The sequence below is a fragment of the Delphinapterus leucas genome, chromosome 17, assembly GCF_059928025.1.
Source record: "Delphinapterus leucas isolate spDelLeu-1000000601 "Yukka" chromosome 17, BTC_Dleu_Yukka2, whole genome shotgun sequence".
In the NCBI taxonomy this organism is placed as follows: domain Eukaryota; kingdom Metazoa; phylum Chordata; class Mammalia; order Artiodactyla; family Monodontidae; genus Delphinapterus; species Delphinapterus leucas.
Window position 1 is genome coordinate 47217648 of NC_143145.1, and position 12071 is coordinate 47229718.

Genomic DNA, 12071 nt, shown 5'->3' on the forward strand with positions numbered 1-12071 from the left:
TTAGTCTGTTTTCAGCATCCAGTCTCTGAGCTAAGGATTTCCCACCACCCGCTGCTTTCTACACTTCAAAACTACTGCTCCAACTAGCTTTCCTGGGAGGAGAGGAGAAAACTGGAAGGGAGGGGAAGAAGGTTGGTGCGAGCAAGAGGCGGGATTGAGGAATGGGAGGCAAGAGGAGGCGTGGCCCGGCTCGACTGTCAAGATAAATACTGAGAACTGGGTGCCGGCTGTGGAGAGAGAACTCCGGAGGAACGCCGGAGCTTAACAGCACCGAGGACAGCGCCTGGCAGCGCCTGCGCTCTGCTCTTCTTCCTCCAGCAGCCCAGGATTTCTTCTTTACACACACACACACACACACACACACACCCTGAGGTTCTCACCCCACTTTCGCCCTGACATACTCACACACGCATATTCCACGCAGACACACACTCCGCTATACAATGGCAGAATCCCACCTGCAATCATCCGTGATCACAGCCTCACAGTTTTTCGAGATCTGGCTTCATTTCGACGCTGACGGTGATTATCTTCTCTCTTTTGAAGAACCTTGTCCATGCCCTTTCCCTCCCTTTCCCCTTCCTTGAGGCTCCTGATCTGATTATCCCTCATTTCTTTTCTTTACTTCTTCCCGCACCTCCCTAATCTTATCTCTCCATTTGGCGGCCAACCATTAGCTTTAAAGTTTATGTATTGTTTCTATGTTATACCAAAACCGTAACTTTTATTCTCCAAGAATGGTACTAATAAAAAGGGGGGGGATTTAGGGACCCTGCCCCCCAAAGTTTCTACGGCTACATTCAGCATCCCAACCAACCTCCTTTGCCCTTAGTGGGTCTAAATGTTGAGACGCCGGGAGGGGAGCACTGCTGTGCCTGTATCCTTTGCGGGTTAATGAATATCGAGGCAAGAGAGAACCTCTCCGGTGGCCAGAAAGATAGCTGTTGTGGAAATTGAATGGGGAAGAAACTCAGAATGAGATGTCTGACACCTGGGTGCCTCTTTGTCTTTACAGGAAGTGGTTACCTGGAAGGAAAAGAGCTTCAGAACTTGATTCAGGAGCTCCAGCAAGCGCGGAAGAAGGCTGGATTGGTAGGTTGAAGTTTGCAAAGGAGTAAAAGGACCTTCGCCCTTAAATAAATAGATATTCTAGCATTCTCATAAAGAGCCAGAGAAATCAAACGGTTTCCAGGAATGTAAACATTTATTTACTGAGAAGGGGAGAAAGGGCGCCTTTCCAAATTGTGTAGGGAGAGGGAGAGGGAGAGGGAGAAGGGGAAGGGGGAGAGGGGGAGAGAAAGGAGAGAGAGGGAGAGAGAGAGAGAGAGAGAGAGAGAGAGAGAGAGAGAAATTCCTTAAAGGGAAAAAACCTTACAATATGAAATCAGAGCTTTTAAAATATAAATTCTATACTTGTACTTTCTTTAATAGTGCTTAAAAGGAAAGTGTGGGTGAGATCTTTTACCAGATCACCACCTCTTCGATTGAGTTCAGTTAGGTAATTTTTAACTTCTCTTTAACAGCCTGTAAGGGGGTAGAAATACATTTCTTCCCCTTGGTGGTCAGGAAACAAATCTGCAGATTATGGATCTCTTATTCTATTGCCAATTATTATTCTTGTAATGTTGATGTGGTTGGAGTGATGAGAAAACGTCTTGTCTTGACCTTCCTCTCTGGGAGAAAGTTGTACAACTTTGCAACATAGCAATGAGCAAGGAATTTAGCAAAAAGGGGATTCTTTTCTGTTGAGAAGGAGAAAACCAAAAGTTAGAGATGTAAAAAGTAATTTTAAGACCTTCACATATTTTAAACAGGCAAAGTGATACTCTAATGAGAAGCAATTAGTGGTGTTTTGAAAATAAGCTATATTTGTAATTTAAGCCGTTAGTTAATTAAACAAATGACAATTTTTACTAATTATGAATGACTTCCTTTAGGCATAAATTAACCTGTTAAGAAGAGATACTGTCAGCATAAAAATAAAATATGCCCAGCTTTAAAACATAGATGAGATGATTACATAGAGGGAAATAGGTTAAGAATCTTACTAATCTATTGCGGTTTATGTAAGACTGCATTTCAGAAGGCAATGTTGGATTTGGGCTAGAGAGATGTTACCAAGCTTTCATCTTTTTGACTATTGTTAGAGGTTTTACATTATAGACTATACATATATATATATATATATCTTTAGAGGAAAATATAGTTGTGTGTGAATCCTTTAGCAGATCACCACGTCTAGAATTGAGTTATATATATAATAGTACACATATATTATATATATCTGTACATACAATTTACTAATAATTCCCTTTTTGTTCTATCTAAATTGAAAATTGTGTGATACACATCTCTGTACAACATATTCAAAAGAATCCCACAGAACACTAAAATATATTATGAAGCATTAAAAAACTATCAATTGCTAAAATCCAATGATTTAAATCAAATTGATTTAAAACCAGATAACACTCTGGGAATTGTTTTACCCAGATTTAATATTACATAAATTTGAAAGTATAATAGGATGAGATCAAATAAAATTGAAAATGTTTTATATACTTTCTCCATTCCCTTCCCCCACCTTATACATTACCATGTAAATAAATTCATGCAATACTACCATTATAGCTCTATGTATCTTTGACTAATAAAACATTTTCTTCCACATTTAAAAATATAAATATTTAAAAATCTGGTTGGAAAATCTTACCTGACATAAAACTTTTCATTAAAACCTTGAAAGATGCTTCCAGCAGCTAAATGATTATATTTTAATTGTTCTGGAAGTAATTTTAATATTTATTTTCATTTAGAAATTCAGATATTTAGAAACTCTATACATGTTTTCAGATACTTCTTTTCCTCTTCCCATTTTAATATTTATACTTTTTGCAAACAGTGACTTCATGTTAGAGTTTTAAAGATTTTAGATCTTAATTATTTTTTTCTACTGCCAAGGTTCCAATTTTAGAATACTGGAAGCTGTAATTATTAGATTATTATACCAAATTTGAGCACAGGTCCAGGATTATATCAAGTTGCTTAATACCTTGATTATTGAATATTTTGTGAATTATGTAATATAGGCTTTGAATAGTTAAAATCTAAACCAAGATATGGATTGAGAGATTCATGTAGTAGACAAATATTTCACTACTGACCCCATTGTACTAAATCTACTTTTATATTTTTTCTTCTCTTTTCTTTAGAACTTAAAGGTTGACCTTATAAGCCCAGTTTCTTTGCATTTCTAGCCATAGGATAACAGATTTTACTGTATTAATGGAAACACTGTTTGGCTTATCATATTAATAATGTGAAATTTCAAAAATTTCAATAATATTAACTATAGGTGAATATAACATTAATGAAATATAACAACCCAGTCTACTTTCAGAGCTACCATTTTTCACTAAACATAGTTTTTAAGTTTGCATTTCTTTTTTATAAAGCTTTAATTTGTTATTATTATTATCATTATGTTTTACACTGTTTAAAACATAAATTTGGACTAGAGGTATACACTGTTTTAAGTTTACTTTACACTTTTTTGTTACTTTAAGGTATGTGTAAAGAACATAACTGATAGTCACACTATTGCCACTTTCACTTTCTTACAATTGTTGCTGTAATAAAATAAATAAACTTTAATAAATACAAGTTGAAATTAATCCATATTGGAAGAGATTTTTAAGTCTATATTAAATTGCTTAATTACTATTTGTTACCTCAGTTCTACTAAAGATATTTACTTTTAACCAAAGCAGGATTTTGTAACACTAGCAATAATAATATTCAGCCTCAATATAGCCGTCAAATTATATCCCTAGAGCAAATGTGTGTGATAGATAATATCACTATCTTGTTAGTTATGATAAAAACTGAGACCTTAATTTACTTTTCCAAGGACACAGAATAGGACACTCACAAAGGCTGACCTATTTTACATAGGCTTCAGTTAATGCAAGAGGGCTATTTTAAATGGGCTATGTTGAAGACCCAAGGGTATAAATCCAACTTCCTGAATACTAGTTCTATGTTCAGGTTACTAGTTTACAGTTCAGAGCTCTCTAATCTGGCAATATGTGAAGAGATTATGTAAGCAATAGAATACATTGAAAAAAATAAGTCAAATGAGATGAAAGCATTCACTTTGTCACTCTTAAACATGTCTTATGTACATAACTAAATGGGAGAGAGAACATCATCTTGGAAAAAAAAATGGAAACAAGGAAACACTGGAAAACTGCTCCCTAAATTACCCTTGGAGTCAAAGATCTTAAGCATATACAGTCAGTGACCAAAATAAGGTCATCAGTATTGTCTGTCTCTAATGAAAGTGCAAATTGGTCAAGTTATTTTTTTTAATCTGACACATATTTTTCTGATTTTTAATTTGTAAGCAAAGAATGTTTCCAACTACTTCCATGCTGGAAACATTCTTTGCTTACAAATGAGCTGCTCTTGAACATTCACATTATTTGCTTGTCTGAAAACACATATTTTTAACTTCCATGGATAAAACATGTTATAATAAATAAAATGTTATAGGGCAATTAGTGCAGCAATATAAAATAAACTTTCCTGAAGCAAGCAATGTTAAAGTACTTTCATAGTGATCATTATATTTAAATTCACTAAATGTTATGAACTGAATGATTCTGACTACATTCTCAAAGGATAACATATTCTGAAAACTAATAATAGAAGATAAATCATAGTGATTGATTCAGAAGTAATAATGTCATTTGAAACCAGTAAAAACTGTATATCACTTGTATCTTAATTTTCATGAAAATAGTTAATCTGTATGCTTAATTCTGAATGGTTCCAATTCCAGTTTTTCTTTACAACAAGTTATTACACCATCACAAGCATACTGTTTGTTTGGGTATTTTTTTTTAAAAAAAAAACTTCTTACCTGCTTTTTTATAATTTTAGGAGTTATCACCTGAGATGAAAACTTTTGTGGATCAGTATGGGCAAAAAGATGATGGAAAAATAGGAATTGTAGAGGTAAGGAACTTATGCATTGTTCTCATATAGTTTTAATAAATGAGATTTTTGGAGTTGTCTTCAACTCAAACATGATATGGCAAGACCTGTTACAAGAGGTTTATTTTACTTAAGTAACATATTATCTTTTGTTCAGAAATATAAAATCAAAAACTGCTCAGAAATTAAAGAAACCTAAGAATTTGCATAATCCAAAGCTGAAATTTAATACATTATGAAACTAAGACCTGGAGAAGTGAAATGATTTGCCTTTGACTATGTTAACTGTTTGCTGGCACTAGTGCAGTTAGAGGCTCAAGTCCCTAACTTCTGGATGAGTACTCATCCCATTACATTACCCAGATTCAGTTCAATAAAACACCAACCAAGTACATGGTTCGTTGGTAGTTCTAATTGTTTAACAGTGTAGACTTTTCTGTTAGAATATAAAATAAAGTATTTGCAGTCCCTAAATGATATCATGGCAAAAAGCTGCATGCTGGTTTCTGAAATTCCATTTTAGATTAGCAGTTGGCCTTATAAAAACATAAGAACTTAGCTAAAGTCAGTGAATATTTTATGATGTGTTATAGGTACAGATTTCTTTTGAGTCTTTAAGAGTTAAAACTCTCAGTGTCAAATCTTATCTTTTGACAATGACTTTTCCCATTGAGGACAACTTTTTTTTTGTCTATGAATCAAGGAGGCAAAACTTTGACTATACATTAATTCTTCAGCATTCTCAGATTTGTGAAACAGCTGTTGCTTCCCTTACTTCTACTTTTATAAAATCTAGTGTCTCAGCTACTTACTTTAACTCTGCAACCCATTAGAGAAGTTGAGTGAACAACTTTGTCCAGAAAAATTAATAAGGTCATATTTTAAAATATACCAAATACAGGCATAATTATGTTATTTATATAATGTTCTTAATGTATTAGATTGTGAAGTATTCTGGCTGTCAACAACATTTAGTCATAATTTACCTTTGATTCAGAGAACTAACCTGGTTTTCAAATAATTGATCTTATAGGACACCTGTGATGTCAATGTGAAATACACTTATTTTTAAACAGCTACCACAAATAGAGTTAAGGAAGAACGTACTATTATTATCTTTGTAATTAAAATATTTCCCTGGAGTATACACTTTCCCCTTTGCCCATGTGTAACTCATTACTATATAAATAGATAAAATAGTAATGGGACTTATAGACTGACATAGAGGCCAACTAATCAAGATATGAATCATCAAGGATAAGAAAATAACTTTGAAATGAACATAAATGAGATGACATAAATCTAATTATTCAAAACTAGTGGAAATTCTAAAATCAGTGAAATTATAGATGTGGCTATTTCAGAGTTTGGCATACTTTATAATTCTAGCAGAGGAAAGACTGTCATCTTGTATTTAAAGTATTTCACCTTTAAGAACTCCAGTGGGCTCAGCTATTTATTTTAATTTCTTCAGTGATACTGGGTTGTAACAGTAGCACAAAAAGCATGGATCTGATTCACATGGATTCTACATTTTTAAAAGGATAAGAAGGATGAATCTGTTTTGAATCTATATTTTACTGTGTATGATATGGTATAATCATTTATGAAGCGTTATTTGAGGTCTAATTTGGATGGGGGACTAGGAGTCACTAGCAGATACATTTTCCTAGAGGTTTGATGCAAGAAATTTCCCCAGAAGTTTGAGAAAAGAAACTGTTATAGGAAAGAAAAGATTTCTGTATGAGGAAAGATAGAGAGAAATAGGTAACAGAAGTGGATGAAGAAGTTAATGAAGACTGAAATGAAGACTTGAGGAACTTGTTATAGCAATAACAGTAAGAAAAAGAATTTTCATTTATTTGTATACATTACACAATTTATAGAGTGTTTTCAAATATGTGATCTCACTTGATCCTCATTATAACAAAATAAAATAAATACTAATATAAAATGAGCATCTAATTTATAGTTGAGGAAACCTGTGACTTCAATGGAATTTCAGCCATTTTCCTTTAAATTACTCAGCCTTTTTTAAAAATTAATAATCCATACATTTTCTGCATTAAAAGAAAATATTTTCAAGCTTCAGTTCATTGATTACTTATGGCAAGGCTTAAATTTAGTCTGGTTGAACAGGGATGTACAAAGTATAGAGAAGTTATTTGACCAAACCGCTTGAAACATAATTTGGGAAGAACTTTCAGATCAGTGGAAGCAGAAAGAGATTAAAGGGAGACAAGTGAGACACATAAGAATTAATTAGAAAGTTTAAGTATTCCAGGACGGGGAACTTTTTGTCATATGGGACCTGTGGGAAAAACTAGCCAAGATTTCTCATTTTAAGGATAAAGAAACTGAAGCCCAGAAAGGTTGAATGATGTGTCCAAGATCCCACTGGCAGGGAGTGACAGAACATTTATACAGGCCTATGTCTGACTCTGATTCCAGAATTCTTTTCATTAATCTGAGTTATCAGCCAAGACACAGAAGGAAGTGGGGAGGGTGAGTACTTGGAGAATTGAGAATGAGAGAATGGGAGAACAGGGAAGAGATTGCTGCTGTAGTTCATATGCATGTTGATTGTGTACTTAGCCTGGTTAAGCAGGAGGGACAAGAAAAAGGAGAGGTTCTGAAAAAATCATTGTAAAAAAGGAATTGAAAGCTACAGATTACATGTACAAAATGGAGAAAGGGAGAGTGGGGAATGCCTGAATTTGTAATGTGCTCTCTAGTGTCACCAGAAAGCTGTATTAAATAAACTTCATCCTTTCTGTTTTCCAACTTATATATCACTTGCTAAGAAATACTATATATAACAAGAAATACAAATACACAAATCTCAGCCAGCTATGAAGGAATGTAAAAACCCAGGTTTTCCAAAATATATAATAGTCTACTTACTCCCATCAACTCACATCAAGTACACCATCACTTCGGTGTTCAAAGGAAAAAGGGGTTAGATTTGCTTGTTTTGCCCACTTAGCAGGTGTACACATGGGCTCATCAAAATCTAATCAAAGTAAACCAAATGGTATTTAAGTGGCAGTCTACTTTCCTAGTGGAAACAGGCCAAATTGACTTGGCTGTAATTGAAATGTGTCGTTCAAAAGATTAGAAAATATAGTGGTTAATTTTCAAACTTCTGTTCTAATGAAGTTGACTGATACTTTCCAACAACATGCTTTTGCTACCTAGATATGTAAAAATATGTAAAAAGAAGGGTAATGTACAGATATGCTTTCTTGTGAACTTTTCAATTTTATGTCTCCAAAGAGATTTTAAAATTCACACAAATACAGTTCGGTAATAAAGAGATTGCTGATACAAACTCAAAACAGGAGCACTGAAATTCTGAGATAATTTAACAAATACCGTGACAGTCAAAATGTTCTAAATTTATTCAGACTAATAGCTCTATTGCAGAGAAGACTGATTAAAATAGTTAAAGAGAGAGACTGAATGATTTAACAGATAATAGAAATTTCTTCTCTGGTGCTCACATTAAGTATAGATATTTCCTTTAGCGGGATGCCAAATCTGCAAACTTTTCAACTGATCCCTTGGGAACTATGTGGGAAACTACCAACCTCTCCAGTCTATTGTGTCTCTTTGTCCAGGTCAGTGCATCCACTGGAAAAATAGATCTACAAGCTATTTTAATCCTAAAACTATAATAACCCTCCCAGGGAAGCAGACACTTCTCTAGACTTTCCTTCTTTTCAGCCATAGTGGGATTTGAGCACATGAGTTTAACCATAGTAAATGTAATTTTTTTATAGCAGACTACTTTTCTACCTCAGAATTTGGGGAAATGACTGACAATAAAGTCTGATTTAAAAGTTCATTCTGGATAGATTTTTAAAAACAGTTTATTAAGAAAACTTTTTGACTGACGATTTTAATGGAGGGTGATGGTAAAAGGACAAGGTCTCAAAATCAAAAAAGTTAGACTGTCTGATTTCAAATGTGGCTTGCAACTATAAGCTATGTGATAGCAGGCCGTTTATCTTCTCTGAGTCTCTGTTTCCTTGGCTGTGAACAGGGGTGACATATGAGTATCAACATCAAATGTGATAATACATGTCAAACAAATAGATAAACTCTGGCACACTGTAAAAACTCAATAAATGTATTTGCTATTATTATTAAAAATAAAAAATATTTCATTGGAAAATCTATACCATTTTTCTGAATGTCAATCTTTTTCCCATTTTTATAACTTGTCAAATTCAAATTATTAAATTCCACCAGTCTTTAATTTGTACAAAAAGATTATTTGCCTTTCAAATTTCCAGGTTTCCTGGACTCACTTCTCATTGGCTAGAAAAATATTTCTTTGGTTCCCAAACCAAAAAAGTGAATGTTTTACTAATATGTGTTGAAGGAAGCTAACATGCACCAAGATTGTCTTCAAAAGTTATGCCTCATGTGTGCTTTAAAAGATATACCTCAGTCACTTATATTTCTAGTAAAGTTACTTCATGTGTACTCTCCCAGCACCTAGCATGTTGCTTTGAAACTGTCTGAAAAAAACTTTTTTTGAACTTATCTGCCTTCCTGTAAAGTTCTTACTATCGGTGACTACGAATCTCCAGCATCCAGCACAGTGCCTAGTAGGTTCTGAATCATAGCCACATGAGCCATAGCAAGGGATTTCAACCTACTCCAAAACACAGGCAAGGGCTCGATTTTATGCCTAGGAATAGAAGACAGATGGTAAAGATCCCTGTCATGGGGCAGGTTGAGTTCCTTGGGGAGCATATCTGAGTTGAAGAAAAGCAATGTGGAAGTTTATTAGGAAGTGCTCTTGGGATTAATACCTGTGGAAGGTAAATGAAAAGAACAGGGCTGGGCAGAGGGAGACTTTGGGCTGTGATATAGTCTCAACTTCAGTTGACCGTACAGTGAGCTCTGAACTGGGATGACCCTTCAGAGATGTCCCAAGTTTTCATGAGAGGGCTAGGTTTTATATCCCCATATGTATCAGTCATAGAATTCAGCTTCCTTGGGGAACATAGCTCTCTTCAGCCCAGGTAATCTCCCAAAGAGACCTGGCAGTTGAGACCATAGCAACACTCCTAGCACCTAAAGAGAGCTCTGGATGTCATATCACAGTGACCACCCCAACCCCTATCCACAACTCAGTAATAAGTTATTTGAATTATCTCCAGAGGAGCTTTATTTCCATTTATTGGAAGCCTATGCTGACCCTAGTCAATTGCCTTCATTCATTGGTTGAGTAAAATATTTACTGAAATTTTTGCAGGTGCCAGGCAAAGAAACAGTAATTAAGACACAGACCCTTTCCTCAAAATGTATATAGAGTGATAGGGAAGACAGGCAAGTAGAAATTTTTGCTTCCCCACTCTCAGTGACAAGCAACAAGCGACAAGCTTCATAAATGAAGCTTTGAGAGATTCTCCTGTGGCAGCCACAGTTATCTGCCTGCCACTTATTCCCTTGCTTTTCTCCACTCTCTTCTCCAACCCATAATAAAGTTTTGAGAGTTTATAAAAAAGCAGGTAGGTAGCCCAAGAACTAAGAAATCACCAATAATCTTGGAACAGGTAGTACTGGATACTACTATGGACAACAGTGACTTAGCAAAACAGAGACAAAAGCAGCCCTACTTAACAGCTTCTATAAAAGACCTCAGGTACTTTGTCAATATGGCCTTAGAGTCAACAGCTGGAAAGTTACTGCACCAGCTCTGAAACTTGAATATTAATTCATATGCATTGTGAAACACACCTTGAAAAAGATGATTTGGGGAATTCCCTAGCCATCCAGTGGTTAGGATTAGGCACTTTCACTGACAAGGACCCAGATTCAATCCCTGGTCTGGGAACTAAGATCCCACAAACCACATGGTGTGGCCAAAAAAAAACCCACCAAAAAGCAAAAACAAAACAAAAAACACACAAAAGATGATTTCTTAATGTTCACTAATAGCCACATCCTCTCCACACATATTCACTGCTTCTTTCTTAGTGACTAGTTGTCTTATTACAATGTTTTATGTGTTTAAAACTCATTTCTAATGTCTGTAAAATAGGACAGCACTGTATTCAGTTTAACATTAACAGTTCAATTCAATTAAAAGATTGACTATTTTGCATGTAGATATAATATGTATTTTCTTATAGTTAAACCAACTAGAACCAAAATGGCATGGGCAAAGAGATATATATTTATACTACATGAAGAGCAATTTAACCATCTCTATATTTGACATTCTAGAGACCTCTGAGCTTTATGAAAGTTATATGAAGTTTAATTTTTGAAACAAAGATGGTTAAAATTTCCCTAATTTTACATGTGGTCATTGCTTACTAGCTCATTCTTTTATTTTTTCTGTTTTTATATATTTGGTGGATTTTGGTAAATAGAATTTTTTAAGAAAAATTATTATTTTTGTTCAAAACAACACACAATAATTAGGAAAATCCAAGCAATATAGAAAATTGCAATGAAGATGGAAAAAAATGCTCACTACAAATCATATTAAGTAGGTATTTTTAATGAAGTAAAATTATCAACCAATTCCAAACTTTTATGTCAGGCACCTAACATTGAGCACCACACTGAGTATTCAGAGGATGCAGACAAAGAATAGACTTTGCCCTCCTGAAATGGATAGTCTATGGGGAGGTCCACCAAAAACTTACAAAGTGGTATCTGACAAGTTACATACCAATAAATAGAGAGTTGGCATTGGATACTTCCTGTTTCCTAAATAAATGCTTGCATTAATGCACAACCAAACTAGTGACCTTTGTTTCAAAATAAATAAGAAAATGTTTTCTGAGTCATGCTAAACATCCTAATGAGATGTCTGGCCCTGTCTCTTAGGTTCATCCCATTATTAGTGCCTATAAACTGAATGATTCTAAATTGAGATATTATTTCAAAAATCTAAAAACAAGATAAGCTGAGATACTTGCCTACAAGGTAGAATGATACATTTTATATTAAATTTTATATTTTTTAATGGACCTAAAAGGACAAAATTTTTTTGAAGTGTGAGAGTCCTTCCTATAATTTGGTAGAACTTTTGGCATTTATGCTGA

General features: G+C 34.4%; 1 protein-coding gene across 1 annotated transcript in view; it reads left to right on the forward strand.

The window, feature by feature from the left end:
- The window catches only part of CALB1 (calbindin 1), a 21564-nt gene continuing 9493 nt past the window's right edge, over positions 1 to 12071 (forward strand). Inside the window, exons 1-3 of the mRNA XM_022584827.3 lie at positions 1 to 522; positions 1016 to 1092; positions 4945 to 5019. Coding sequence (XP_022440535.1) covers positions 444 to 522; positions 1016 to 1092; positions 4945 to 5019 — 231 coding nt within the window. The 5' untranslated portion in view covers positions 1 to 443. The remainder of the gene's footprint in view (positions 523 to 1015; positions 1093 to 4944; positions 5020 to 12071) is intronic.